The sequence below is a fragment of the Anopheles merus genome, chromosome 2L (assembly GCF_017562075.2).
Source record: "Anopheles merus strain MAF chromosome 2L, AmerM5.1, whole genome shotgun sequence".
Taxonomy (NCBI): domain Eukaryota; kingdom Metazoa; phylum Arthropoda; class Insecta; order Diptera; family Culicidae; genus Anopheles; species Anopheles merus.
Genome location: NC_054083.1, coordinates 42,296,921 through 42,324,724, shown reverse-complemented (window position 1 = coordinate 42,324,724; position 27,804 = coordinate 42,296,921). Strand labels below are relative to the sequence as shown.

At 48.1% G+C, this 27,804-nt stretch overlaps 6 protein-coding genes and 1 long non-coding RNA gene across 24 annotated transcripts in view; 3 read left to right on the top strand and 4 right to left on the bottom strand.

Annotated features, from left to right (window-relative positions):
- Positions 1-373: 373 nt before the first annotated feature.
- On the top strand, positions 374-1,727 carry LOC121591844. Its single transcript, XM_041912883.1, has 3 exons — positions 374-979; positions 1,053-1,347; positions 1,420-1,727. The coding sequence occupies exons 1-3, from the start codon at positions 798-800 to the stop codon at positions 1,651-1,653; spliced, it is 711 nt and encodes a 236-aa protein (XP_041768817.1). The 5' UTR covers positions 374-797; the 3' UTR covers positions 1,654-1,727.
- Positions 1,728-1,826: 99 nt separating this feature from the next.
- Positions 1,827-14,850, bottom strand: LOC121591843 (mitoferrin). 11 transcript variants are annotated; one of them, XM_041912872.1, is made up of 4 exons: positions 11,294-11,397; positions 11,187-11,235; positions 10,471-10,758; positions 1,827-5,700 (listed from the first exon to the last, which is right to left on the bottom strand). In XM_041912872.1, the coding sequence occupies exon 4, from the start codon at positions 5,434-5,436 to the stop codon at positions 4,195-4,197; it is 1,242 nt and encodes a 413-aa protein (XP_041768806.1). In that variant the 5' UTR covers positions 5,437-5,700; positions 10,471-10,758; positions 11,187-11,235; positions 11,294-11,397; the 3' UTR covers positions 1,827-4,194. The 11 variants fall into 11 exon arrangements, with proteins under 11 accessions (XP_041768806.1, XP_041768805.1, XP_041768812.1 ...); XM_041912871.1 differs by lacking the exons at positions 11,187-11,235; positions 11,294-11,397 and adding an exon at positions 14,330-14,850; XM_041912878.1 differs by lacking the exons at positions 11,187-11,235; positions 11,294-11,397 and adding an exon at positions 13,831-13,852.
- A 3,616-nt stretch (positions 14,851-18,466) lies between these two features.
- On the top strand, positions 18,467-22,862 carry LOC121591879 (probable nucleoporin Nup54). The gene is made up of 4 exons (XM_041912926.1): positions 18,467-18,708; positions 20,735-21,671; positions 21,755-22,145; positions 22,232-22,862. Exons 1-4 carry the CDS (start codon positions 18,651-18,653, stop codon positions 22,742-22,744), a joined length of 1,899 nt encoding a protein of 632 aa, XP_041768860.1. The 5' UTR covers positions 18,467-18,650; the 3' UTR covers positions 22,745-22,862.
- On the bottom strand, positions 18,791-19,955 carry LOC121591881. The gene is made up of 3 exons (XM_041912928.1): positions 19,429-19,955; positions 19,207-19,354; positions 18,791-19,119 (listed from the first exon to the last, which is right to left on the bottom strand). Exons 1-3 carry the CDS (start codon positions 19,685-19,687, stop codon positions 18,948-18,950), a joined length of 579 nt encoding a protein of 192 aa, XP_041768862.1. The 5' UTR covers positions 19,688-19,955; the 3' UTR covers positions 18,791-18,947.
- On the bottom strand, positions 22,856-24,459 carry LOC121591880. The gene is made up of 3 exons (XM_041912927.1): positions 24,233-24,459; positions 23,692-24,158; positions 22,856-23,087 (listed from the first exon to the last, which is right to left on the bottom strand). Exons 1-3 carry the CDS (start codon positions 24,304-24,306, stop codon positions 22,957-22,959), a joined length of 672 nt encoding a protein of 223 aa, XP_041768861.1. The 5' UTR covers positions 24,307-24,459; the 3' UTR covers positions 22,856-22,956.
- Positions 23,203-27,804, top strand: part of LOC121591882 — a 27,456-nt gene continuing 22,854 nt past the window's right edge. For 3 of the 4 annotated variants that reach the window (XR_006004573.1, XR_006004572.1, XR_006004571.1), the window contains exons 1-2: positions 25,258-25,350; positions 25,437-25,601. This is a non-coding gene — a long non-coding RNA (uncharacterized LOC121591882). Of the gene's footprint in view, positions 23,357-25,190; positions 25,351-25,436; positions 25,602-27,804 lie in introns of those variants that run through there. The other variant, XR_006004570.1, reaches the window with a different exon arrangement.
- Positions 25,319-27,804, bottom strand: part of LOC121591877 — a 40,962-nt gene continuing 38,476 nt past the window's right edge. For all 5 annotated transcript variants that reach the window (XM_041912924.1, XM_041912923.1, XM_041912922.1 and 2 more), the window contains exons 4-5: positions 26,282-27,680; positions 25,319-26,198 (exon numbers count right to left, since the gene is read on the bottom strand). In XM_041912924.1, coding sequence (XP_041768858.1) covers positions 25,319-26,198; positions 26,282-27,680 — 2,279 coding nt within the window. The remainder of the gene's footprint in view (positions 26,199-26,281; positions 27,681-27,804) is intronic.

Genomic DNA, 27,804 nt, shown 5'->3' with positions numbered 1-27,804 from the left:
GACAAATTAAAAAAAAACCTTACTTGCACCTGTACTTCATGTACATCGAAATGTTTAGAATATGTTAACACAATATTTCATCAAATAAGGTACATCAGCATCAATCGGTTGTATTAATTCGTGTTACTTTAGATTTGTTGCATTGCCGTACAAATGAACAGCTGATCACTTCAAATGAACAGAAAGAGAAAAAAATAGAGAAAAAAATAAAAAAAGAAAAAGAGAGAGATAGAACGTCCGCACAGTGTACAAGAGAGTAACAGAGTGTCTATCGAGAGTGAATACGGTATTACTCTCTTTCTTGACGTCAGTGTGATGATGATGATGATGCTCCGTTGCATTATACAAGAAAATTAGAACATACATCATCTTTATTTCGCACTGCCGCACCAAAATCCAATAAGATTTACTCTAACTGTACGTCATCTATAGGTGTCGCAGTCAAACGTCAAATAGCATTCTAACAAACCTTCTCCAACCAGTGCATATGCCTTCCAATGTAAGACATCACTGTTTCTACAGGATAAACACGTCCACTGCGCATGATCGCTTCTTTTGCTCGACAGGCAGAACCGCGAGCGTGGTGGTGGTGTGTCAGCTGTTAACAATTTCTCCTGCCCGCACACAGCTATCCCGGCATCGGATAGCAGAACGAAGCGATTTTTGAAAAGGGCAATGATACAAACTATCTGTGATACTAGTTCGTGACAGTTTCTAGCTTCGAATCTGTGATAACAAAACACGTTCAGTGCACACTTCCACCTCCACCAAAATCTAGCCAACAACATACACAACAAATGCTGCGGTTCTCACTGTATCGTATGGTGGTGCTGCTGTGTGTGGCCATCATGCTCTACACGGTGTACCGCTGGTGCCGGATCCTGTTCGGACCGGGACCCGAATCAGACGGCCGTCAATTTCAGCACACCTGCAACATGACCGAGCACTACCGGCAGGAGCTGGAACGATTGTTCGAAAGGTTGGTTATAAAAAAAGCACTTGTTCTTTATTGTTTTTTCCGTTCCAAATCATTCACTGCAGTACGCTTCCAGAGTACACCGGCTACTGGAGCAGCACGGGCTGACACACTTCCTCTGCTACGGGACGCTCTGGGGGCAGATACGCATGGCCAAGATGCTGCCGTGGCGGGAAAAGGCCGAGTTCTGTGTGCTCAACGAGGAGCTGATGCGGCACGAGGAGGCACGCTTCATACGGAACTTTTACGCGAGCGAGCTGCGCATCCACTACCTGCACTCGGAGGGCATCTACCGGATATTCGCGCAAGAGTCCACCGCCCAGCATGCACCTCCGTACGTGGAGCTGGTGGTATTTCAGCTCGATGAAGTGGTAAGGAAAGCTAAAATGAGAAAAAAAGAATCGTCAATTAATTTCGGTCTGTTTGCTCTCGACTTTATACAGCAAGGTATGTACAAACGGATCGGCTGGAAGCGCCGCCTGTTGCCGCCGAACTGTGACTGGACCCCGTCGCTCGACTGCTTCCCGCACAATCTGCTGCAGGGTACGCTGCCGAAGCGGCCACTCGGCCACCACCACCACTACACCGTACCGATGGGTGGGATCGAGCTGCAAAAGTACCACTATCCGGACAGTTGGTGGAAAGAGGTGAAGGTTCGCAACTGCAATCTGCAGTAACCGTCCCACAGCTCAAGGGGATGCAGTGCTCAAAGCGGCTGTAGGCCGCCGTACCGTGACGGATCTCTTCGGATGCTCACAGTGATAGATTAATAAATCCCATCATTTTTTTTTCTCTCCAAATCAAAGGCGCATTTCATGTGCTGTAATTCAACGGTGTGTTCAAATGCATATACAGGTTGTTGAAATAGTACTGTTTTATTCCTTTTTCTTCTTCCGTTTTTCGAATCTCCTGTGGGCGAGACGGGTATGTTTGTGTGTGTTTTTTTTTACGGTACATACGTTTTGTGACTGTTGTTTGTCGCTGGCTGCCCAAGTTTCACTTACAGTGCGCTTACAGCATCTTATTCTATCCAGCCCTTGCTTTTATTTGTACCTTTGGGGAAAGGGGAGTCGTCTGTCCATCCATCAGCTACGGGAGAAACGCACACATTGTGATGCCCTTTCGTGTTGCCATTTCCCGAACGCTGCCACCAACTCTTTCCCGATGCGTTGCGCTTTATGCCATAAGCATAAGGAAAAGCAACATCCAATCAAAAAGAAGGAACGTAAAAACGTAGAGCAAAGTGGTTCATTTTAGAAAGGAAACACATATTGAGGTATGGAGCATCGTCAGATGGATGTTGCTGGTGGCGAGCCCACCGTCCCCCTCCAAAAACGATCGCCTCTAGCCTGTGCTCGTTTTAACGTTCCGCTGTATGTAATTGACTTGTCGAATGTAATGAGTGCTCATCAGCGGGTTCTCGATCGCGAAAGCGTTTGTGCGATCTACGTCCCCTTTGAAGAACAGTGTTTATTGTGTGTTCAGCAATACAATTAATTTGATTTCATTGATTTCAGCCCCCTTTCTTCCATTCTTTTCCGCAGTTCCCGCGCGCGATCTTGAGCAAAAAAACAACCGAAAATGAAAGCTAATAAAAAGAAGAAAAACATCAACATTTTCACATTCTGTACATTTACAAATGGCATCGTAGTAAAATGGTTACAAACTGATAATGAGTATAGGAAACTGCCGTACACGCCCACTAAACACATGCGCGGGCGTCTCGCGAAGGACAAGGCTCGCAAACATCCTTTTCGTTGCAATGGGGCATCATCATCAGCTGCATTTTGGGGAAAGTTGAAGTTCCGCTCGTGCGTGGTGAAGCTGTATGCCACTTCTACCCTCCCCGTTTGCCAACAGCACACGATCGTTCCCATGATCACTTTCACCAAAGCGGTGGCAATGAGATGTGATGGTATGGCCAGCAGGCAAAGCGTCCCACCGCTTCCTCCCTTTTCCGAAATCAATCCGAAAAATAATGGAGGGAAAAAATACGGAACAAAGACTATGCGAAGATTAATACAGGAGCGGGAATTCGCCAACTGTATTCCCCTTTCCCCTCCGACCGACTGTAGCACACAAAACGGCACACTAAAACGATGTCTTCGAGACATGCGCTTCGTGTGCTCTATCCCTCTTTCTCTCTCTGTATAACTCGCTCTCTCCCTCTCTTTCTCTCTTTCTATATATATGGTAGTGGGACAGCGCAATGTAATCGACAAGCAGGTCGTCCTGTCCCTTTGTCCGACTGTTTTACATCCTACATCCTATCACGTGGCCAATGACGTGCGACCGATCTGTGCGTGTGAAGTAACTCTCTCTCTCTCCATTTCCACAACATCACAAAACGGTCACCAACAGTATCGTTCACTGTTTTCCATCCAATTCCATCCGCCGGCCTTGGAACAGGGTCCCCCTGATCTTTCTGATCCTTTCTTGTGATCTTCCCATTTTGCCTGAACCATCGTTCCCGCGCTCTCTATCTCCCTCTCTCTCACACACACACACACTCTGCTATTTCGCCGGTGATAAGGTAAACTTAACAAAACGCTGTACTTTGTAAGGTGCGCCCACGGTTTCATACACGCAAACTGACTGTGTGCGCGCGCGTGCGCCCGGGAACAGATGATTCTTCTTCGAAGCCGTTCTCTTTTGGAGCGCGCACACGTGGACTCACGCAAATTTCCTCTCTCTCTCTCTCTCTCTCTCTCTCTCTCTCTCTCTCTCTCTCTCTCTCTCTCTCTCTCTCTCTCTCTCTCTCTCTCTCTCACACACATACACACATGCACGCAAACGCACGCACAAACAGCTCACTCTTTTGCCTCAGATGCTGATTTTAACTCGCTATCTAAACGTTGCCGTTTTTGCCTTTCTCCTATAATTTCCACCGTGATCGAGATGATGCTGCATGATCGCCGTGACTTACTGTGTGTGTGTATGTATCTGCTCGTTTTTTCTTTCTCTCTCTTTCTCTCTCTCTCTCTCTCTCCTTCTCTCTTTCTGCTTGCTTCACCTAGTAAACGCTAAACCAACAATATTATTAACTTATCAACACACCGTACATGTTCCGCGCACTTCGAGTGCCGGGTCGTCGTCGGTTTGCCCCATCTAAACCCGAGGGGAGGGAAGGCAGGCATGGCAATAAGGGGAGCCAATCACTCCCTCCACACAACACCTCCTCCCCCCCCCCTCTCCTCCCCATCGTTTTGCCAGGCGCTCTAGTTCGTCCTTCGGACGTCGGTTAGGTGGTTTGTATCATTCGAGTGCATCGTGTTGTAGCTCATCGCACCGTAGATGCCGGCACCGGACATGGCCGGCAGTTCGGGGCCACCGCGCGGGATCAACCCGGCCGCCGTGCTCCCTCCCTTGCTGCTGTCCGCTCCGGCCACACTGCCACCACCACCACCACCACCGCCGCTGCTTTCACGCTCCGGACTTCGGATGAGCAGGCTGGCACTGTTGACGGCGCTGCAGCCGGCAGCCGGTGAGGCCGCCTCGGCACTGACGGCAGCGCTCGCCGGTATCATGTACCGCAGGTCACCATTGCCTCCACCCACCACCGCCGTCGCTCCTGTCGAACCACCGCCGACCGGTTTCTTGACGCGCGACAGTATGTACTTGAAGAACTCGTACGTCGACCAGCAGATGGCGGTCGCCGGCATCTGGTACAGGACGCGCGCCTGCATACCCTTGAAGAAGCCCATCACGCCCGCGGTGCGGTAGATCTTCTTCGCCGCCTCCCCCAGGCCGCGCGTCTTGCCCGCCCCGTCCTCCTGCGTGTTCAGCAGCGTCTTGCACACGTCGAGCGGCGTGGTCAGGGCGGAGGCGGCCGCACCGGCCACCCCACCCGCCACCATGTGGACGGGCGGGTTGTACTTATTGTCTTTGTTGAGCAGCTTCTGGAAGAACTCGTACGTGGGGAACTGGATCGCCGAGTACGGTATGTTCATCACGAGCTGCGTCGAGTAGGAGCGATAGAACGCCCGCCAACCCTCCGTCCGGTACACCTGGGTGGCGCAGTGCATGATCGACCTGTACGGCGAGTTGTACATCTGTAGCCGCTGCTTCACCACGTCCGCCGGGTTCGAGACGGCGTCGTGCACGAGTGTGGCCGCCGTCGCCGACAGCATGTAGTTCAGATGGTCCCGATCGGAGACGGTCGCGATCAGCTCCTTCGAGCACTCGTACGCACCGAAGTAGAGGGCGTGGGCTGGGCCGGCCCCGGCCACCACCGCCATCACGCCGCGGAACGGGCGCATCACGCCCTCGTGCCGGATCATGTCGCGCAGCGTGGACGTGATTGTGTCGTGCGCCTGCATGTGTGTGAGCGACTGCATGCGCGTCTTCACCGAGTCGAGCGGGTACATGACGCAGTGCTCCATCACGCCCGCTATCGCACCGGCCGTCATGATGGCCGGCACGCTCGACGTCGGCAGCTGCTCATATTCGTCCGAATTCATCACATATACTGCAAGCGGGCGGGTCGGCTCTATCTCTCTCTCTCTCTCTCTCTCTCTCTCTCTCTCTCTCTCTCTCTCTCTCTCTTTCCGTCTGCTGACCCCGGTATTTGCAAATAGGTTCCGCCGGTACTGCGTGTTTGTCGCAGGCGTTTGGGAAGGTGATTGTAGCGCACGATGAACGCGTGTTGATTTATCTCGCTTATCGTTAGATGGTCAACATTCTCCTTCGCCAAGCTTCAGCTCCGATCCCTGCTGCTGCTTAATCTGAAATAAAACAATAAGAGCGACAAAAACGGTCAGTGCAAAGGGGACATGATAAAAGGAGGCTTTTTTTTGCTCAAACATCACCCAAGTGGGAGTCATTTCGATTTCAACATTTTCGCTTCAACTTTCGATCGAACAATCTTTCCGCCAGCGAACCAGATTTCGCAACGCAACTCGAGTTCAGCCCGGCGGAGTTCAGGTCATGTCAAGGCGAATCATTATCGTCGTTACCGGTCCGTTCCCTCAGAGGCACTGTTCTGGTCCAATCACCAGGATGATAATTAAAATGCCGCATCCATCCACACACCTAAAAATCTCACTTCGAATAACTTCCCACCGACGCGATTGGGGTCGCTATCTCCAGTGCACGAGGGGGGCACAGAGCAAACTGGCAACATCGAAACTTATTGCTCCAATTGGATGCACAATAGAGCCGTCTACTTGAGAAGCGCAGCAACTCTGTTCTTATCGAACTGTTTCCGTTCCTGGGCCGCCATTTATCAAATAAACACGTTATCGCGGGTTCGTTCCAGCGGTCACGGTTGGGAAGGAGTCCATCATCGTGTGTTGACCGCGTGTGCCACCACTAAAACCAATAGTGTGTGTGTGGCTGTATCCAATGTGTGGCATTCTGCCCCAGGTTCAAGACACCCAGTAGCGGCAGGTTGTTAGTGAACTATGTCAACCGCGATCACCGCACAAACCAACCATTATCAACTACTGATTTTAGTAATCGCCGTGCGATAAAAGTGCGCCTCTAATCATTGTACCACACGCACACACGATAATTTCAATAGTTGTACACACGCACACGAGGATCGTCACCATCCAGCAGTTCCTACTAAGAAAAGCCACAAATCATCCACAAAAGGAATGCTATAAGAAATCGCTGAACCTCAACTGAACACGACGTACCCGATACGATTTTTCGCCGGCCGTACGAACTCACTCGCTGTGCTGTTCGCGATGTTTCCCTGCCGCAAAGCAAATGCCAAGGCGCTGGTCATGTACGGCGTATCATATATTTACAAATACTTTACTACTCTCTCCCCGGCCCATGCTAGTGTTGGTGATTGCCGTCCATCAAGCCGGTCTCCCGGTCCAGACACTCATCATCACAACACACAGGCGTACCTTAAGGGTGGCTCTCCCCATTGCTCACTCTCAACTCTAGCTTATCGCGCGTTGGAGCAGCAAAAAATAATAGCTTCAAGCCGGCGTCTAGCAGTAACAGTAGCATCAATCACAGTGACGTAATGCTGAGACATTGATGACAAAACGGTGGCCGAAGCGCAGGAACGGCTGATAAAACCCAACCACGAGCGCTCGATAGACCTGTGGTGTTCCGGGAGATTATCGGCCACAATCGCGCCGTAAAGGGGGAAAGAGCGTGTGCCGGGCTACAAGTGGAGAGCGAACGGGTTCTCTTAGTCGATTCACACCCGCCGTGTTCGACCTTGCACCCGGGGGAACCGGTGGGATGGTTGGTGGGAGATATGACTCCAGCCACATGGTTGAATGCCAAACCAAAACAAACCATTCGTCAAAACCCTTAGCGAGCGAGAGCCGGTTTCGCACGAACTAAAAACCATCGTAAACGATTATCAGTCGCAACCGGTTGACGCCGCCAAGGGATGGCAGAGTGCATTGCGCATTATTGGCACCACTACTAGAGCCCACAGACAACACGGGTGGCACGAGAAGATGTATCGGTGCGTCACGTTGGTCACGTTTGCCGTTAAACGGCATTTCAAAACTAAACCACTTTGGCGGGTGGCGGTCGCGAAGCGTAAGCTGATTGCTGTAAGCTGATCGTGTAAATCTCGTGCGATATCTTGTCACATAGAATGGAATCTTACACATCTAATCACGCAGCAACTTAGATACAGTTGTCGGTGGAACGCATCACGTTTTTGTTATTCGAATATATCTCACAAAAAAGTTTGTGAATCATTAACCTTTTTTTCCAACTGAGCACATCGCTTGCGCTACTGCACTGCAACACACGGCGGTTACAATGCAACGCAGCCATCTGCATTGCACATGACCCAACCAAACGCACCCGGGTACACACGACGGGTACGGGCGATGCTGCTGTTGCAATTTATTTTTAGCGCTCACACAACAACATTCATTGAACTGGCAAATGAGCAGGAGTAGGAGATAGATTGAAGGCAAATTTCCTTCCCATTAGTGTGCAATACGTGCAAACACACTACTGCCGTCCCCTCTCAACCTAGTTTGTATGCGAATGCGCTAATGTTTAACCGGAATTTCCTTCCTTTTGTTCCCGTTTGCGTAACGCTGCGTAACCACACATCTATGCGTACTGCGTAATACAAGATGCTAGGTGAAACTCATCACTCATATCACCCATATAATTGTCAATTGCAGGACCGGCTACCAAGCCGGTATATCTTCGTCGAAGGGAGCATGATCGTGGCTACACTACTAGCAACACGTCCGCACCAGGTTCGCAGTAATGCAAACGCGTTCGTTTGCGACACGTAGACCAGGTCGTCCATCCTCATACCAGCGTTCGAAGATAGTTGGTGTCTCGACATTTGCAACGCCTTTCCGTGCGCGTAATCGCGTGTGCAATTTTCGCTTTGCGTTTGCATTACGTAGTGATCCTAGAATCGTACTCTTGGTGCGGTAATAGTGCAACACTAAAATAAGAATAAAAATGGTACGCGATTAAACACACATGTAGTAGCATTACCTCGAGCTTCCGTGCCACACACACACACACACAGCACTATATCTCGATAGCCTTGAGTAGGGTAGCGGAGAGGTCCGCTGATTAGAATAATAAACAGCGTTGACAACTCATGCCTTTTTGCATGATTATTTCTCAAACACGGGCGCAAACAGATTCTTCCATTACATTCCATCGGAATACCGTAAGAGAGTAACATCGGCTGCTGATTAAACAAATTCCAGCTAGACGATCGGATCGAGGATAAAGAAGCACTTCTTCTGATAGGATTATTTCCTTCCGGCATTCGCTGGCGCTTGTGTAACAACAGAAAGCAAAAAAATCTCGTGTTTTGATAAACCCGTAACAAAACGCACAAGTCGTCCGCAAACGTATGTAGGGTTGTGCTCATCACACCCTGACCTTGAAATTCGCACCGTCATCGCGAACGCGCGCGCGACGGCTCGGTCGGTCGGTCGGTGTCTATGCACACTGACACTGCTAATGTACTGTAGGGTCGCGCTTTCAATGACTCTGACCTCAATAGCAGTGTTGAAGTACTGGAAAGCAAAACTCGAACAGAGACAATGGTTATCGAGAACCTTAATCAGACTCCCGGTTCGTTTTGAAATGCATCCCGACCCAGAACCTTTCCAGTAATACAGAACAGAAACTATACCAAAACGACCAGATTTTTTGCTTAATCGATTTTTCCCGTCCTACGCAAAACAAAAATCGTTAGAACACACCCAAACCCCTTTCACCAAAGCGTCGTAGCTTCCATCGCCGGTCCAAGGTTAGGGCACTGCCCAAGTTCAGGGAACGAATTCCAAGGTTCATTAACCAAGGCACACCACACACACACACACACACACACACACACCATTCGTGCTGTGTGTTAAGCCCACCTGCCAAAACATTTCATGAGCCGTAAGAGAAAGTTTGTTCGAATGAAATGAAGCTAAGCACCAGCGGCTGTCCCGAAATGGTAAGCTTCTTGAAGGGTATTATACGATTTGGGACGATTTTATGTCGCCAACAAATCGTTGACAACCACAAAATACAGCAGACAACCTATAGCACTGTTGTTAAATCCATACAGTATACCTGAAAGTACCCTATCATTTGTTTATTTTTAGTCTCTACCGTCGTCACTCGTCGTAAATCGTCTCGTCGGGTGTTTTCTTCTTTTTCTACATAAACAAATGTCCTTATCTCATTGCTATTGAAGGTGTAATTTTTGTTTTTATCGAATGACGCATATGAAGAAGGTTATTACTGTGCCGTTTCATCGATTCTAAAGGTAGCTACAGAGTAGTAGTGGAATACACTACCGTGTATGTAGCAATACCCTCTACAGATATGCCCGATGAGCCCAACAAAGCGTAAGGACATCGAAGGGTGGTGCACCAATACACCCAAGTGTTGGTGCTGTTGGTACGCATTCACACATGCACAGAGACCAGAGCGCAGCTACTGCTGGGTTCAATAAGGGAGCAGCAGAAAAATCAATAAAACAGGGCACCACAACCACTATTGGCGGGCGAAAGGAAAATTCCGAAAATAAGCATATTTTACTCGATATGATTTTTTTTTTAATATTATTTCCAGGGAGAAAGTATAGAACAGAAGGGAAAATGTATTAAATTCAAAATCCAATACAGGGTCTTTGACTCTTTCTTATGGGAAGTGAGCTTCACTTGATGGAAATTGGACTCTATGGTACCCTTTTTGGACAGACTCCTTAGAAATTCCTATTGGATTTGTCTCACAAGTGTGCTATAGCGTCCAATTCCTATCCCAAAGATCATTTCACGTCAGAAAGAGTCCATAAAATGTCCCACAACGATATAAACTCCTGAAAAATCCTGTAAAATGAGTGTATTACTCTCTGGAGCAAACGTACATGAAACAGTCACAATCACCAATTTCATCCGTGAATCATCTCAACAAGCCAAATGTTCTAAAACATACCCCTCGACCAAATTGGATATCATTGTTCACTACCATAATCGAATCGAATCGAACTGCTTGAACAAACTGTGCAAATGATTGTAAGTACATACACTTACCGTCTTTGATAGACTTTTCCGCGCACAAACAGCACAGCGACGGTTGTACCATCCAAACCGGTAGGCAGGCAGCACGATGCGCAGCAAAAGGTTCCGTTCGCTACGGGCTTTTAATTTTGAAAACAAACGGGCTGATTGTGATCGTTAGGAACGTTCGGTGGTTAAATTCGGTGCGTCAGCGATCAATTACTCTGCTGCGCGGCATACGACGTACTACTTCTACTACTACTACTTGGCTCGCTCCGTTCAGTGGGCCCAATACTTGCAGGGATGAAGGGATGTAAAATACTGCAAATAAATAGTAAACAGTTGAAAGTTGGTATAAATAAATTACTCGCACACATGGGTGGGTTTGTAAAAGGGCAACAGAGTTCGTAGTGTGTAAAAGTGCACAAAATACGGGGGAACAAACACTTGGGGAAATTGTACTCAGTGTGTGTGCGTGTGTCATCGAATTTGTAATTTGTTTTCCAACAATTGCGACCCTCATTATTCACGCCGTACAACAGTGCTCGATAATCACGTTTCGAAAGCGACAAAAAAACACACACACACACACGTTGTACTGTGTGCGGCCATTCGGCTTAAGCCACAAGCTCATGGCGATCGTGAAGTATCGCACGGTACAGTTGTAAGCATTTCATTTTCAAACGGCCAGACTTGTGTGAAAAACCGACGTCAAACGTGAACGCCGCCATGATGATGATGATGATGACCTTCCTTTAAAATAGCTCTAACGCCTTAAACGCCGTTCTTCTTCTTAGTCTGAAAGCATGTTACATTAAATTAATAAACGATAAAAAGCTTCCAACCAGAAACGGACCAACGCGATAACAATATTAATTTACAGCTGCGTTTAAACGATGACGCTCCGGTGTATCACACTAGCGATCTTCTGCCTTGGCAATGAGTTACACGATCCAATTTCTAGAAAGAACAACAACAAACAGTAGCTCTTCAAAGTCTCAAGTATTTGCTCGATGTCACACTCGTTTGATGTCCGCGGACAACCACACTTCCGGCACCTAAAGCGAATGTGCCGTAGCCCGTACTTTCCAGCGCTAAACAGCAAACAATTGCAAAGATGACGTGTGAAGTAAGATGTGTCCGTGTCTTATTTGAACGGACGCTGCACTCCTCTTCATCATCGTTCAACTATTTGTTTGATTTAATCTCACCCGGCTAAGCTCACTGAAACCGGGACCTGGGCGCACAGAAAAAAAAACTTCCCCGTCCCGTTGTTAGTGTAATAAAACGAGCAACAACAACAAAAATGCCATGCTTTGCTGCAACAATCTAAGCCATAAACGATTCGGGGCTATAAAAAAAGGGTTCTTTTTCGCATTCCTTGCGCTTGACCATCGGCAGTTTCGCGAATTTAACGCGCGACGCAAGCTCAGCGTGCGGGCAGCTGCTGCTGCAATATCACGTGGAACCGGTTTTTCTGCCGGCCTGGTGGTGGTATTTTTGGGCGTGTGTATCCTGTACTGCTGCGTTCCCAGATCGTTCCGTTCGTTCGATAGTTGTGCGTGATGAGTTTAATATTTTCATATTTTACTATTTAGCCGGTTCAGTTAAATGTCCGTTTTTTTTTTTTGGCAGCGCTTCGAAGGTGCTCAGAGCCACAGTACAAACGCGCGGCCTACTCTGTCTCATTATTGATTTGCTGAGTAGCGCAGTAACGGCGGCTGAAGGACGACACCAACTGATTACACTGCCGCTCCGTCCCGCGAAGAATCTTACTAGATTCGCTCAAGCGCCGGTTCATCGTCTGTTTCAAGGCCCTAAAAGTAGTACGGTACAGGCGGATTGTACTTGCCAAAAAAAACACGGTTGCTGTAAACGATCACTGCACAATACACGTTAGATTTTGTTCCAGTTTCACTCACGACTTCAACTTCGGGCTTCGTGTTCGCTTCCTTTCGCAGCAAACGATACGAGACGTTGGCTCCGGGGGCCTACTGCGATGCAATATCATTCAGCAGACAATTGACAGCTTTCTGCTGTTTGTTTCGTTTCGTTTGTGACACACAACATCCGAGATCGTGCATTTTCCATAAACACACACACACACACGCAGCGCGGTGAATCCCGGTCGAATCGCCAACTCACGAGCAAATAGAATGGCACTGCGGCGCTCGAGACGACTTCATATAAGAAACCGGGGCCGACGGTCAGTGAGACCGGTTGATATGGGCCGGAGCAGAGCAGCTCAACTGTGCGCAACCGAATAGCCGCCACTATCTGCCGGTCCTTCTCGTCGGGTCAGTGAGCAATCGTTCAAGGTTGAATTGGCTGGATTGGCTGGATGCCTCGGTCCCACCGTTTGTCGGACAGGATGCTTTGGCCCATCCGAACGCAAAACAAAACCACCGGAAGCGGTACCACCACTATCACACTACCTACCTACCAACGCCTGTGCACACGAACACAAGCGCACACATGCCCACACACCAATGTAAAATTGTTTTTAATTGGTACAAAATAACAGAATCCCATCATCAGCTGGTGCAAGCACGGTGCCGTACAGAACAGTGCAAATTACCGCACCTCTCCGTCAAACAAACAGCCGGCTACCCGCTGCCAGTGTGTTGTTCTTGCGTGTTGTTTTGTTCTCATCGCGCGAGTATTGCGCAATTTTTGACAGCGCTTTTGCTTCGGCGCACCATCCCAAACACGCGTGTGCTTGGGATGCAAAACCGGACTGACTGCGACTGCGGGGCTGAAAGGGCGGCCGCCAGCGATCATCCAGCTCGCCTGTCAGCGCCCCCGTTACTGGTGAGGGATCATTAAAAATAAACGCTTCCACTGCTACTCGCCACTTGTAGCTGCTTGCCCAGCGCTAGGGCTTCGAGAAAGTTTTAGGGCGTACACAGAGCGAGAGAAAGAGAACCAGCACATGAAAAGTGTAGCAGCAGCAGTTCGGCTGCGTACTCGCGTAATGCTGCTGCTGCGGCTGCTGTGATTGCTTTTGCATAATTTGAGATTTTGTCCACCGCACAGTTTGTCGATAACGAAGCACGAAGAGCAGGCGACGACCAAGATGATGGTGGACATCGTGTTAGTTGAGCCATTCTTGCGACAGTCACACCGCGAACTAGCAGCGTAAAGCAATGGGCTGTGGATGTGTGTTTCTTCCCCGTTCACTTTCTTGCACGCACTGAAGCAGTCATTTTGGTGCTTCCTCTTGCTTGCCCCCTTCCTAAATCTTTCCCTTCAGCCAACAGCTAACACCAACACACGCACTAAGGGGTTTCGAGTCAGGTTTTCTCAGTCCCTGGCGTGAGCACCGAACACGTTCACGCACGCACCAACCCATTTACTAGACACACATAGATACACTCACACACGCGTACGTACGGAATCTGGCGGTGAAAACACACGCGTTATGCTTCAATTGGCCGCAACCCACTATGAACCCACTTGCGCAACCACGTTGGGTAGGAGAACGGAACAGTGTTTTCTTCCTAGCGGCCCGGCGGCACCGCAGCTATGCCGGATGATAGGAGCACGTCGAAATGGCACGTTTCTGGATAGGTAATCTCTACCCCGCCAGCTGGTGGTAATCTTTACCCCCGTTTTCCTCTTTTCTCTACGCTCGCCCCGTGAAGGGGATACGTAATCGTGTTTTTACTCTGCGCCCTTTCACGCTCGCTCTCTCTTTCTCGCTCGCTCGCTCGTTCGCTCTGTCATCTCTGCCAGCGAGGCGATGATCTGCGGCACTGTGCCTTCTCAATTGGTTGCATTTTGTCTAAAATGAAAAGAAATCTACGACTCTCGGTTCCTTTCGGAAGCCGCTAAAACCAGGCAGCGGGAAAAGAATCCAGAACGATCAGAATGACAGGAGGCTGGGAATTACCTGGTGCCGATTCACCGCTGGCTCGCGTTCCTTCCTTTCGTTCGCCTTTCTGCCACAGGAATCTTCGTGATGTTTCTTCTTCAGTGTTCCAGTGGGAAGGGGAACCACACTCTGCAGGTTTCCGGGTGTTCTCGGGGCCCGTTTCGTGTGCCGCGGCTGTTCGGTGTGAAGCGATTCCGGTGGCCGCCCGCACGGTACAAGTTGGAGCTTAACGTTCCTCGCTCGCTCGCTGCCAAAACGGTGTGTGTGTTATCACGTAATATTGGCTGCTTCTTCCTCTTCTTCTTTTCAACGTGGTGGAACTTGTGATGGTAGGTGCACGCGAGAAAGTTTGGGAAGATCGGTATCTTTACCACTGCCGGCCACCAATTGCTAAGCAGACGCCTTGGAGCGGAAATGGATTCATCCAGCGACGGAACAGATGCTATTACACGCAGTTTTCCCTTAATTCATAAAACTCTTTCACTTTTCCTGCACACACACGCACGATTTGTTTTGCTAAACCGCCATATTGATGTTGACAGTTGTGGTCCCGTTGGGCAAGGCGAGGATTTTTGACGTCCAAACCAAGGTGGATAAATGAGATCAGATGGTGGGAAAAGGCCTTTGGGGGGTCACCATAGTTAAGGGACTTTACATCATTTTAAAACCGATAACCAATGGTTTCCGCACACAAATAGCAAATAGAACAGAATTCTTTGTTACTAAGTGCATTTTTATTTTTCTATGGTATAGTTTTATTGAAAACATGGGATATATTTAAAAATGATTTGAAGATTTGTTTCGGCACGAAATTTAAAATCATGTGAGTAAGAGTTCTAATCTCACTTAAATTGCCATGTGTCTCGCTCAAAGACTGTGTAGGTACGAGGTCAAGTATTAGACAAAATCGGATTGACTATCTTGGATGCCATGTGACGGCAGAAAGCCCTAGAAAACTTATCAAACCCGTACCAGCATTAAACGGCTTTGAAGGCATTCAGAAGGCATTTAAGGCCTTAGTCGCCTTAGAAGGCGAATTAAGATTTCAACCGAAACTTTCAAGGCTGTAACGGGTTCTTTTCGAAATATTTCAACTTTTTGATTCAACAAGAACAGATAGCTTGCCGCCATCTTCGCTTGTATATATACTGGTTTTGCACCCTTTTTAATGTAACTGCCAAATAGAGCAGTGACAACGCTTTTGGTTCCGAACCGAGAAAGCGTGTGTTCAAATCCTGATTTTTTATGATCTTTTTTCTGTGCTTATTTCTTTTTATATTAATATTTTCTTTCTATAATGAATATAAACAAACTTTTTGTGAAGCAAAATGAAAATAATACCTTTTTAAAAAATATAATAATATACTCTATCTTCACCCATCATTATCAGGATGGGAGAAATATGCATCTCATTTCTCATTTTATTAGATTTATCGAAATGAGTTTGATATATTAACACCTTTCAACGGGTTGGTCTTTAACAACCGAATAATGCAGACCATCATTAATAAAGTGAAATAGCTCATAGCTTAACGCAAGAGAACATAACACGTAAATCGTGCTATCGAATCTCACCGCGCGGCTACATGAGGTGAAATATACAGCGAAATGAACTATTTGACAGGTGAAATATCTGACGGATAAAGCATCACAGCAACCAGCTGATGAGCAATGTAAACAAATAACGTGCACAAAATCGTAATTAAATCCATTAAATAGCTTCAATATAGAGCACTTCGTTAATTTTCAGTCAACAGTTAATAATTTCTTCCAATTAGGGAATGTTCTGCTTGAGAAGATATTATTTTAAATAGAATTTCGAAAGCGGATGTTGTGTCTCCCCCAACCCTTTAGCTATACCTGTCAGATATTTCACCTGTCAAATAGTTCATTTCGCTCAAGGTGGAATATATAATGAGGTGCAGTTATAGCGATTTTGGCGATCCCCCCCCCTGGGCACCGATTTTGACAGATGGTTTTCCGCTTGTATATGTATTGATGGATTGTTTACGTTTTGCATGGTCAATATTTGGTGGAGATCAATTTGGGTGAATATTTTAGTTTATTAGAACACAGCCCGTGATTTAAAATGGAAATTTTCCTTCGAGAACTAGAAGCGTTCGCCAAACGCGGAAAACTAACTGTCAGTTTTCTTCGTTGATTCTTCTTCCACCTAGCTGTCAAAACGGGCTTATAACTTGACCTGATATCTTTACGGTCCTTGATTTCGCTGTATATTTCACCTCATGTAGCCGCGCGGTCACGCTCATATCTGGGAACACTACAACAGTGCAGTGTTGAATACACTTGTAAGGTTTTCTTTTGACAGTTGCAATTTCAAATTTCAAATTAAAAGCGAAATTTTTCATTGACATATTTTAAAGGCATTTAATTGCTGCTAAATGCACTGCTGATCGCCTTCAATTCGCCGGCGATTACAAGGCGATTAGAAGGCATTTAACGGAAATTTGCGGGTAGGGACCCTTCAACCATTATTATTAAAAGAGACATCAAAACATTTGGTGAAACATTCAACAATCAATTTTCCTGTGATGATAAAAATGATAATTTATCATTTCTATCATAATTCAAATTTGAATCGAAAAGGGCTCTTATATGTCAAACCTGTAACGAACTTTTGGCTATTTGTCAAATCTTTCTTCATGTCCCAAATAGCCAGAATTGCTTAAGGCACTGGTCTAATCTTGTTGCTCGCAACATTGTTGCTGGCGAAATGTATGGATTTTGACAGCTAGCGCAACTTTGTTGCATGCCAAATTCAATCCAATTTGATTTTTGTCTGGCAACATTTTTTATTTACCTTGGTCATGATGATCGGGTGTATGAAATGACACAGCAGCAGTGTGCGTTTTGTTGACATCCGCTAAATTTGGATTTTAAGCATTTATAATACATTGTTTGGTGTATATTTTGTTTTTTTCAACACGTTATTCAACAAGTGAATGATAAAAAATAAACTCTGAGCTGTTAATTAGCAATTTTTTGACGCTAAACAATGTCAAAGCGAAATGTTGCAAGCAACATTCATAGACCACCTCAGCGATATGTTTCCGAGCAACAATGTTGCGCGCAACAAGATTAGACCGCTGCCTAAGCAGCTCATTTTGGCACGCTAAAGATCGCTGCTCTAATTCGCCTTTTGCAGTAGATAAACAGCATCAAAGTTCTATGTGGGTCTTTCAAACGGCGCCTAAGCAGCTTCCTTATGCCACGATGCCAGGGATTATTTTTCTTTGTGTTTTACTTTCAAGCAAGCGTCATCGATGAAATAAACAACAAGATTTGTTTCGTTTAAACACATATGTATATTTTTTAATCTTTTGTATTGATGAATTACTCAAAATTTTACACAATTTACTGATAATTCACAATCACTTCACTCAATATTCATTCTTCATTTAACGAATCTAACTTGTGCAGCAGCAATGAGATTATTGCCGGCGTTTGTCTTTGACACTTTGACAAGAGCCACCTTGAACCGATGTCATGCATTAAAAAGCTATAAAGTTCCACCAAGTTCAGCACCCTTTCTTAACAAGCCTTCAAGTTCCATCATGAACCCTACATATAGTGCTAATCAGCCGCAAAGTTCCAAAGAGTACCATGTGCCTGTTAAAAAGCTCCATAGTTCCGCAAAGTACCGTCTATCTCTTAATCAGCCACAAAGTACGACATCGGACCGATTTTTCGTTAAACAGCTCTAAATCAGCTATAAAGTACGAGCTGGCTATTTGGGGTCTTTCTTAAAAAACAAATTTCCTGACCTCTTTCCTACACAGTCTTTGGTCTCGCTGATAATGAGATAATGAGAATTTGAAAATATGAAATATAAATGATTTCTTAGTTTTTATCCTAAACGTGTATAAAACACAATGAATTATGGAATTAATTTACGAAATAACTCGAAATAATACACTTCAATCTATGTGCTAATTGTTAATAAGAACTCGTAAAGCCCAACATATATTTTTAAAGTTTATTCGAAAAAAATGTGGTACATAAATTAAATGAACAAATTAAATAAATGTAAACAAAGTTTGAATTCTGGGCACCTTACGTCAAGTGACGAACTGTCAAAATGCTCTAGATTCCACCACCTGATCTTTTTAATCCACCTTGATATTTCACCCTGTCTGGCCGCACGGTAACGGCGCCCTGTCAAAACTGTAAACACAACCAAACGAAACGCGGCGCGGAAATTCTACCTCGCTGTGCTGTATTTAATTTAATTAAAAGAACCGCATCGCACGGTGCCGGTTGTGTCAGTTGTGCTAAATCAATAAGTGTGTTCTTTGCCTCCGCCCGTGCTTGTGGTATCATGTCGTTCAACTTTGGAAACACATCGGCGCTCGGCTCAACGAGCACGCCGGCCAAGCGTAAGTGTTGATGGGCAGCAGCAGGAAACAGGGAAACGGGGTCAAGTGCTTCTTTCGCTTTGGTCAACAAAAATCGCCATCCTTGGCGTAAAATATCACTAATTTATTGCATCGTCTAGAATAGTATAATTTGTCCCTCAACTAGATAATTTACATCGCACGAAACTGCTGTGCGAAAAAGGCGACCGTCGTTTGTAAAAATATGAACAAATAGAAAAATCGCTTCCTAATCGCCTGGTTTACCGCAGCAACGTTTGTCCCGGGTTGTCTTCGGTGGTAGTGGCGGAAGCGGCGGCTTCCCTCTCCTTGGACATGTTACGCGAGTACCTTCGAGTGGATCGGTGGGTGCTGCTTCTTCGCCGCGTAGTTTCGATGGGCGACTGTGGGCCATCGATGTTTTGGAATCCTTTCCTGTGGTAGTGTCAGGAGAATAGAACATTCCCCCAATTAGGGCTTTTTTATCACTTTAACAACAACAAAAAACACAACTGTTCTTACCTCTTGTAGCACATGTAGCCGAAAATCCCGAGCACAACTATAATGAAGACGGACGTAATCGTGACGGTGATGTAGATGTAGAACATCTGGATCTTATCCGACAGCATGTCCGATCCGGTAGTCGATTTGCTCTGCCACATGTCGGGCACTGTAAGCGAAGCAAAAAAAAAAAGAAAACACTTAATCTCCCTCGAAAATGCTCCATGCCCGTGCGAAAGCTACCTATGTAGTTTCCATTCTCATCACTAACACCTCCGGGCGGGGTAGCCATCGTGGTCGTCGTGCTGGTTGTGGTCGCGGGCACGGTGCTCGTCTGATAGTACAGCGCAGGCGAACGGGTCGGTGGTCCGGGGAAAATGATTTGACCTTTATCGCTGAGAAAACGGTGGCCAGATTTAATGTACATGGTCAACTGACAGGAACGATCGCGATCTTTTCCCCTTTCCACTTGGTCTTTTGGCTTCTGGTTAAAACACCGCATAAAAGCACATTCCACTATACGCGCGTGCGGGGTGAGTGTGTTCGGGCACTTGAAGAGGTCGTTAAAACGTTGCTTTACTAATTTAAAAAGCAACACGCAAGAGATGAAAACAAAAGAAGCACAAACTACGTCACAAAACCAGTGCTACCCTCTTCGTAGAAGAGAAAGCAAACATTCTCTACCGAAAACGTCTGAGCCCTGTCGGGAGCCAGTGACACTTATTGGAAAGCACTAAAACGAAACCCGCAGTGTTTCCGCTTCCGAACACTATCACCAACTGAAGCCACTGATTGCCGATTGTTTGGCCAAACCGTGGTCAATCCATCCAAGGGAGCAGCCTGGGAGGGGAGCAACCACTATTGCGCCACTATGTTTTGAAAAGCCTCCTTGACATCCTGAGGGTGGGGGCCGCCACCTGACCAGGGATGCTTATGTCCTGCTCGATAAACAACGAAACGCGCAATCCAATTAGCGCGCTCCCCTTTTTGCAGCGCACCGTCTGATGGTTGACCGATTTACTGTTCAATTTGTAGTCAAAGTATTCAGGTCGGCAACAATCTGGCTACGGCTACAAGCGAGAATGTTCGTTCTTTGTAAGCTGAAGGAAGACATTTTTAAGCCAAGGACGGGTACGATACGGTCTTTTAGCATAATACCATCCGGTGCTGGTGATTTATATTGGAAATTCTTAGAACGAGACACATTCGTGCTTGAAGACGACGACGCATTGTTATTTGTAATGTTTTGCTTGAATTATTCTATAATATTCCACTTTTTGTTTGCAATTGGAAGGCAAACCGCATTCAAAACAAAGCTCTGCCTCCCGACGAAGGGGTTGCACATGCCGGAAGCGCATGCCTACCATCGCGTGGCCATACGATCTGACGGCTCGTCTTCTGGTCGAGCTGTTCCACCACGTCCACGGGTACTGCACGTGTCCGGCGTGATACGCTTGTGCTCGCTGTCCAACACGAGCGTACCAAAGTACAAACCCAGCTAATCCTATTAACTTTATCGGTTTTTGGTCTTTCTTTCTTGTTTCGCTAGCGGCTTTTGGCAATTTCTCATTCGGTGGACAAACGTCGACGCCGGCTTTCGGTGCACCCGCCGCCACCGGTGCAACGTCCGCCTTCGGTCAGCCGGCAGCCACGTCCGCGTTCGGTGCAACGGCGGCAGCAGCTCCCGCATTCGGTGCCGCGCCCGGAACGGCAACCACCGGCACGAGCGCCTTCGGAACGCTAGGATTCGGCGGGGCCACCGGTGGAACGACGACGGCATTCGGAGCGACCCCCGCCAGTTCGGCACCGACGTTCGGGTTCGGCACAAACACTGCTACAGCGGCAACACCCGCGTTCGGTGGCTTCGGTACGGCCACATCGACCGCTGGTACCGGATTCGGAGGATTTGGAGCCACCACTGCCACCAGCACGAGTGCCCCAGCGTTCGGTGGGTTCGGCGCGACCGCGCAACCGTTCGGCAGTTCGCTAGCGACCACCTCCGCCCCATCGTTCTTCGGGGGGCTTGGAGCGAGCCAGTCACAAGCAAGCACTGCCACCGGATTCGGTGGCTTCGGCACTGGCAGCACGTTTGGTGCGTCGGCTTTTGGCCAGCCGGCCGCCGGTGGTTTAAACTTTGGACAGTCAGCGTTCGGGCAGCAACAGCAGCAGCAGCTGCAACAACAACAACAGCAGCAGCAGCAGCAGCTCGCTCAAGCCCTCTCGCCCGAGGAAGCGTTCGTGCAGTCCGTGTTCAATGTGTCCATCTTTGGCGACGAGCGGGACACGGTCATCTCGAAATGGAACTACCTGCAGGCAATGCTCGGGACGGGCAAATCGTTCTACTCGCACAATGCACCGCCGGTCGAGATTACGCCGTCCAACTTTCTGTGCCGGTTCAAGACGATGGGCTACAGCAAGCTGCCCGGCCGGGACAACAAAACCGGCCTGGTGGGTTTGACCATCAACAAAACGGTGGCACAGATTAAGTAAGTGTCGGATACGATTTCGATCGCAAAAGAGGGAAGTAACAATTGCACTTTTGCTTAATTTATCTTTCCCCTTTTTGCAGAGAGCAGCAGCAACAATTCATTGCCAGCATGAACCAAATCTTTGGCAACAAACCGAACATTACGATCGTGGTGGAGAACGTCAAGTCGATCAACGACACGAAGGTGCAGGTCATTATCTACATCGAGGAAAAGTCAACCATCTCGAACGAGGTGAAGCGCGTGCTGGCCACCGAGGTGGCCAGCTACCTCAATCAACCGATGCCAAAGCAGCAGCTTACCCAGCTCGGCATTGAGTCGGTCGTTGCGTTGGTGCTGCCGGAGGAGGACCAGCTGAAGGAGTATCTGGACAATCCGCCGAAGGGTATCGATCCGCGCATGTGGGAACAGGCCAAGATGGATAATCCCGACCCGAAGCGGTTCATACCGGTGCCGATGATTGGTTTTCAGGATGTAAGAGTTGTTTTGATTATGATTGTGCTAACGTGTGCTAATTGATAATGAAAATGTTTTTCTCTCTCTCTCTCTCTCTCTCCCAGCTCAAATGGCGCATCAAGTGTCAGGAGAACGAAACCGAAATCCATGCCTCGTACCTCGCGAAGGTGGAGAAAGAGATCGCCGAGCTGAAGCAGCGGCACATGAACACGACCGCCAAGATAGCGGAGCATCGGCGCAACTTTGCCGAGCTGAGCCACCGCATACTGCGCGTCATTGTGAAGCAGGAAAGTACGCGCAAGCTTGGGCTGGCGCTGTCCCCGGAGGAGGAAGCGATACGGACGAAGCTGGAAAACATGCACGCGCTCGTGTCCACCCCGACCCAGTTCCGTGGCCGGCTGAGCGAGCTGCTGTCGCAGATGCGCATGCAGCGGAACCAGTGGGCACACGGCAACTTCCTGAACGAGTACACGCTGGATAAGGACGCCACGCAGGAGATGCAATCGTTCCTGACGATGCAGCAGAAGGCGGTCTCGTTCCTGATCGACACGATACACAAGGACATGAAAACGCTCAAGATCATTAGCGAGGGCATGACGCAGCTGGTGCAGAGCTAGGTTGAATGAAGGTGGTGGAGACCGTAGATTTGATTCGGGAACAGAAACAGACAAACAAACAACTCCTTATTGGTTCGATGTACGTTTATTGCGGAATAAAATTAATGCTAAATCGTAATTGCTTTATGCGTGTGTGTGTGTGTGTGTGTTGAAGGATTTTATTATGTGCTTGTGTGTGCAGTGGCTTGAATGGTTCATTTGTTAAGAGTAATCTACCTAAGAATGATGTTATTGTACGGATGGCTGTCGACGATCGGGTGTCCGGGCATGGTGTACCGTGGTGATACATAGTACGTCGTTTTTTCCATCGCTACAAAACGGTTTTGGGGCCAACCGTACATACCTGAAGATAGAAGAGAGAGAGAGAGAGGAGCAACAGTTGTGACAGTTGTTACATCAATTTAAATTTTATCGTTTGACAGTTTGTACTTCATCCAAGAATTCGTATTAGCACACTAATCGAAGTAACCATTGCTGTCTTCGTTTCGTTTCAGTTCAAACTTAATTACTCAGTTGGTGAAGACGTGTTGAAAGGAACGTATGGAAGTAAAATCTAGAGCAGTTGAAAGCTTCATTTCAGCCGCAGAACAGTTCCTCACGGATAAAATTAAGGTAAGTTGCATGCAAAAAAGTACAGTGCACATTTTTAAAACCCTGAATTTTCTACAACCGAACTAGAATCCTTCCAAATATTGAGTTAAGTTTAAAGTCCTACATTCTTGAATTGATTTTCTTGAATTCAGTACAAAAAATAGTCGCACAGAGAATCTGTGTCTACTCCAAACACAGAGAGGGTTGATTGTGCCAAAGAAGAACAAGCAGTGAAGATGCTCCAGAATGTATCCTCCATACGTCATCCTGTCCCAAGAATTCCATTCGTGTGACCCTTTTTCCACTTTCTATCCCCACATCCCCTTGTAGAATTTCCCCTTTTTCGCACAAAATACCTGAGCTCAACGTTGGCACCTTCGGTATGTAGCTGCTGACGGTTTCCACATCCTCCTCTCCCTCGCGTGCACTTCCACCGGAACCGTTCTTCGCTCTGCGCCCTTCACGCTGCTGTTGCTGCTTGCGTTGCTTCTCCAGCTCCTCATCCTCCTCCTCGTCGTCCGTCTTTTCGTACGTATTTTTCGGCTTTTGCAAACACTTGAGCGCGTGGGTGTTGGTACGCTTCCGGCCACACCGGCACGTATCGAGCAGCGTTTTGAACATCTGCTTCGAGACGAAAAACGACTCCCCGTGGCCATCGTACTCGCGCAGGCTAACGTTCTGGTTGCGGGCCTGCTGTATCTCGCGCAGCTTCTGATTGTTGCGCTTCAGGTCGTAGAACTCGGTCGTGGCCGGTTGCGTGATGTAGCCCCACTTTTTCCGATACTCCCGGCGGCCCTTGCTTTCCAGCTCGATTTGCTCACGGCTTGAAGGGTGGGTGAGGAAAAGTTGAATATTAAACGCTTGCTTTCAAAAGGGAACACAGGGAAAACCACTTACATTTTACCATCACGAACGATGGGCTCCAGCGGAGGATGAGAGATCCTTAATTCTCTACGCACTGGTTCGGCCATCGGTAGCTTCTACTAACATAATTTGTACCGGAAGAAACCAATGACAAAATGCTAGGAGTTGTTTGCACGCCTGCAGCTTATTTATAACCGAGTACACCAAGCACATACCCATGGCAACGTGTTTTCTGCAGGAGCTCTGCAACGTGGTTACCATGGAGCACTTGGGGCAATTGTTTGAAAGGATCGTTGCCTTAGAAATAGAATATAATACGAAATAGAAATAAGTTATAAGATATTTGAAAATTTATTTCAAATAACTTATTCTACAATTTGTAATGAAGGATTTATTTTTCTTCAGCGTTTTATCTTTCAAATTTTGAGTAACAACCGTCGTTGGCTAAGAGCCTCTGTAGCCCAAACAACTAATGGAACAATATGTTCATATCAGTATTTCCTGTAATGTGCATAAAACTTTCATGAATTGCAACCAGATCTGCAATAGATGCTTGTGATTGGAATTAAATATCTTGAAATACTGCCGTAACATTCCAGAAATTGAAGAATTATTGGACAGGGATTTATTCCATAACAGGATTCTGAAACCAGACATCTTTATCCGATATAAAGTACAACTCAGATCTTGTAGACACGATCTGGAGTGGAACTGCTCCAATTCTTTCACCTATTCAAGAAACAAGAACCAAAAAGATATGGTTGTAGCGGGATCAAATGAATAAAAATACAATACAATTGGTGTAAGCGCAAAAATAACCCATTCAGCAACGAGGAGACGGCATCGTGATATCATAAAAATAAGGCAACAACCTTCGAGATACTTTCAAATTGAAATGGTTTATCACGGCGAGTGATAACTATTTATTATCGTTCATGCACTTATTTCATGGAAGTTTTACGCTGCTTTTAAATATCATTTGGTTAAACAGTAACGCTTACGCTATCTAAAGTCGACTAACCCGCACAGAAGCAGGTCTACATTGAAGATGCATCCAAGACGCACCAGTCGGCAAACTCCTCTCCCGCTGCAAAAACTTCTGCCGGCCTCAGAGAGACATTACAGAAACCCATGTCCGGCCGCTTCCGCCGGTATGTATCCCTCGTGGCCGTCGCGCGTCCGCACGAAAAACCACTGCTTGTAGTTCTTCAAACCCTTCTCCTGGTACTCCTTGCAGGCGAGCAGCGTTACCACATCGCCCTTGTGCACCGAAACCGCATCCGAGCAGTAGTTCTCCGTGATGGCAAGCAGTGTCTGTCGAACGGCGGCCGCAGCGGCGGCTCCCGCTGTGCAAACTCCACTCCCAGGCACCGATAACGTCCCATTCGCGTTGGTCGTACCGGTAAGTGAGATGCGCAAGTGATTGCTTCCATTGATAACTTTGGTAGGCTTTCCAATCGAGGGTGGAGAGTCGGCTTTACAGAGCTGCTGTTGCTGCTGCTGCTGCTGCTGCTGCTGCTGCTGCTGCTGCTGGCGCAGCTGCGTGATGTACTGCTGCTGCTTGAAGAGCAACTGTTGCTGCTGCTGCTTCAGCAGATGCACGTAATCGCCACTGCCGGAGCAGATCAGCTTCTCCAGCTGCTCGATTGCCAAAGACTTCTCCGACCTGGCCGAAGGAACGACCGTGTTCAGCACCTTGGTGGTAAGCTTCAGCTGCGCGTACTGTGCCTGCCCATCGGCCGTCTTCGGTTGATTGGACGCTACCGTGCGCAAATACAGCGAGTCCAGATCCCGCTCACTGTTGCAGGCGGTGATCGACACGGCACTGCGACTGTTGGCACTGCTTCGCTTCAGCCGGGGCGTTCGGCGGCCCTCAGAGCGCGTGCCACCCCGTAGCTGCTGTATTTCCTTCTCGCTGTCCGTCAGGTTGCCACACGGCTTCGGGAAGACGTCCTTGTTCGACTCCCAGCAAGGGGTAGGCTTCGAACTGGATGAAGATCTGTTTTGAAAAGAATATCACACACATAGGCAATTCAGACATTGCAGAGATCCAGAACAGAGGAGAGCACACGAACATCTTACCTTTGGTTTGATGGCAGTATACCGAGCGGTAGACAGGTGTCGTACGCCACATAGCCCTCCTCCGCGTGGGGCGTCTGCACGTACAGCCAGTTCTGGTTCTTGAACACCGCGTTCACCACCATCCCGAGTGGTAGCGGTATCTCGATCTGGTAGCTGCCGGGCCGCGTCTGATACAGCGTCGCGGCGGACGACAGCACCACGGGTATGTTACCGGGCGAGGACAGCGAACACTTGGACAGGAACTCGTCCACGTTCTGGATCTCGTACCCGAAGCGCTGCGAACGGTAGCGCTCCCGCCGTCGCCTGTGATGATGCCTGCTGTGATGCCGGTGCTTGGTAGAGGCCGACGGTTCCGACACCGTCGTGTACAGGGACGGCTCGGAGTAGGTATTCTTCAGCGCTACTGCCAGCTTCTCCTTCAGTCCTTCGCCGTACGCTGCCGGCTCCTTGTTGAGATTGATCGCGTGCTGATTGTTGTTGTTGTGATGCACCGGTCCGTCCACCACGGTGGTCCCATTCGGGTAGAGCAGCAGCCGATCCTTCTTCTTCAAACGTTCACTGTTCTTGCGGTTGCTCTTTCGGTACAGGTTGGAGCTGGCACCTGTGGGAGTGGCAGTCGGTGCGGCAGTGTACTCGTTCGCATGCACCACGGAGCGCAGCTTCTCACTGTGGTACTCCGAGAGATTGTTATCACTGACGTACTTCTCGCTAAACAGTCGCTCCTTGCTGCGCGTTCTAGACTTTTTCCTCACGATCACGTGATGATGGTGATGTGTATGCCCGTTTAGTGTACTTCCATTGGAGGTGGGTCCATTGGTTTGACCTAGAGGAGCGGCACCTATTCCTGTACCGGAAGTTGTGATTTGCCCTGCAGTGCTCTGCACACCAGCAGCCATTCCATGTCCACTTCCAGCCAATATGCACTGACTCGTCTTATCTACTGGCGATGACCCTGCTGGAGAGCACTTCCCGGAGATGCTCTGTAACACTGGCGGCTGCTGTGGATGCGTCTGGTTGGTCGGGCCACTCCCGGCCGTTCCAGTTCCTTCGCGCGACTGTTCCCGCAGCACCCATGTTAGTGAAATCTTTGGTCTACGAATACTCAAGTTTTGACCCATAGTAGCTGCCGATGGTGCAGCACCACCGATACCCGTGCCAGAAGCGGAAGATGACGGCAGCGCGTCGTTCGTGCTGGACGCTGCAGTGACGTCTTCCTGCTGCACCCTACGACCCACAGCCGACGTTGACGCACCGTCGTTGATGGCAACCGCTGCAAGAGCGCGGCCTACTTCACCAATCTCGGCGTACTTTACCGGCGCGGGCGATGGTTGACGTTCCGGCGATTCGGTCGCAATATTCTTACAGTTTCGCACCAAATCGGGACAAAATGCATCCTGACCTGCCGCGCGCCATACCACAGGAGACAGGGGAAGAAGCAAAAAGGGGGGGAGAAGAAAAAGAGCAAATAAGACAACATCGCCATCGATCCGGATGTGTGTTCTGTAGCGGGAAAATAACCTCTT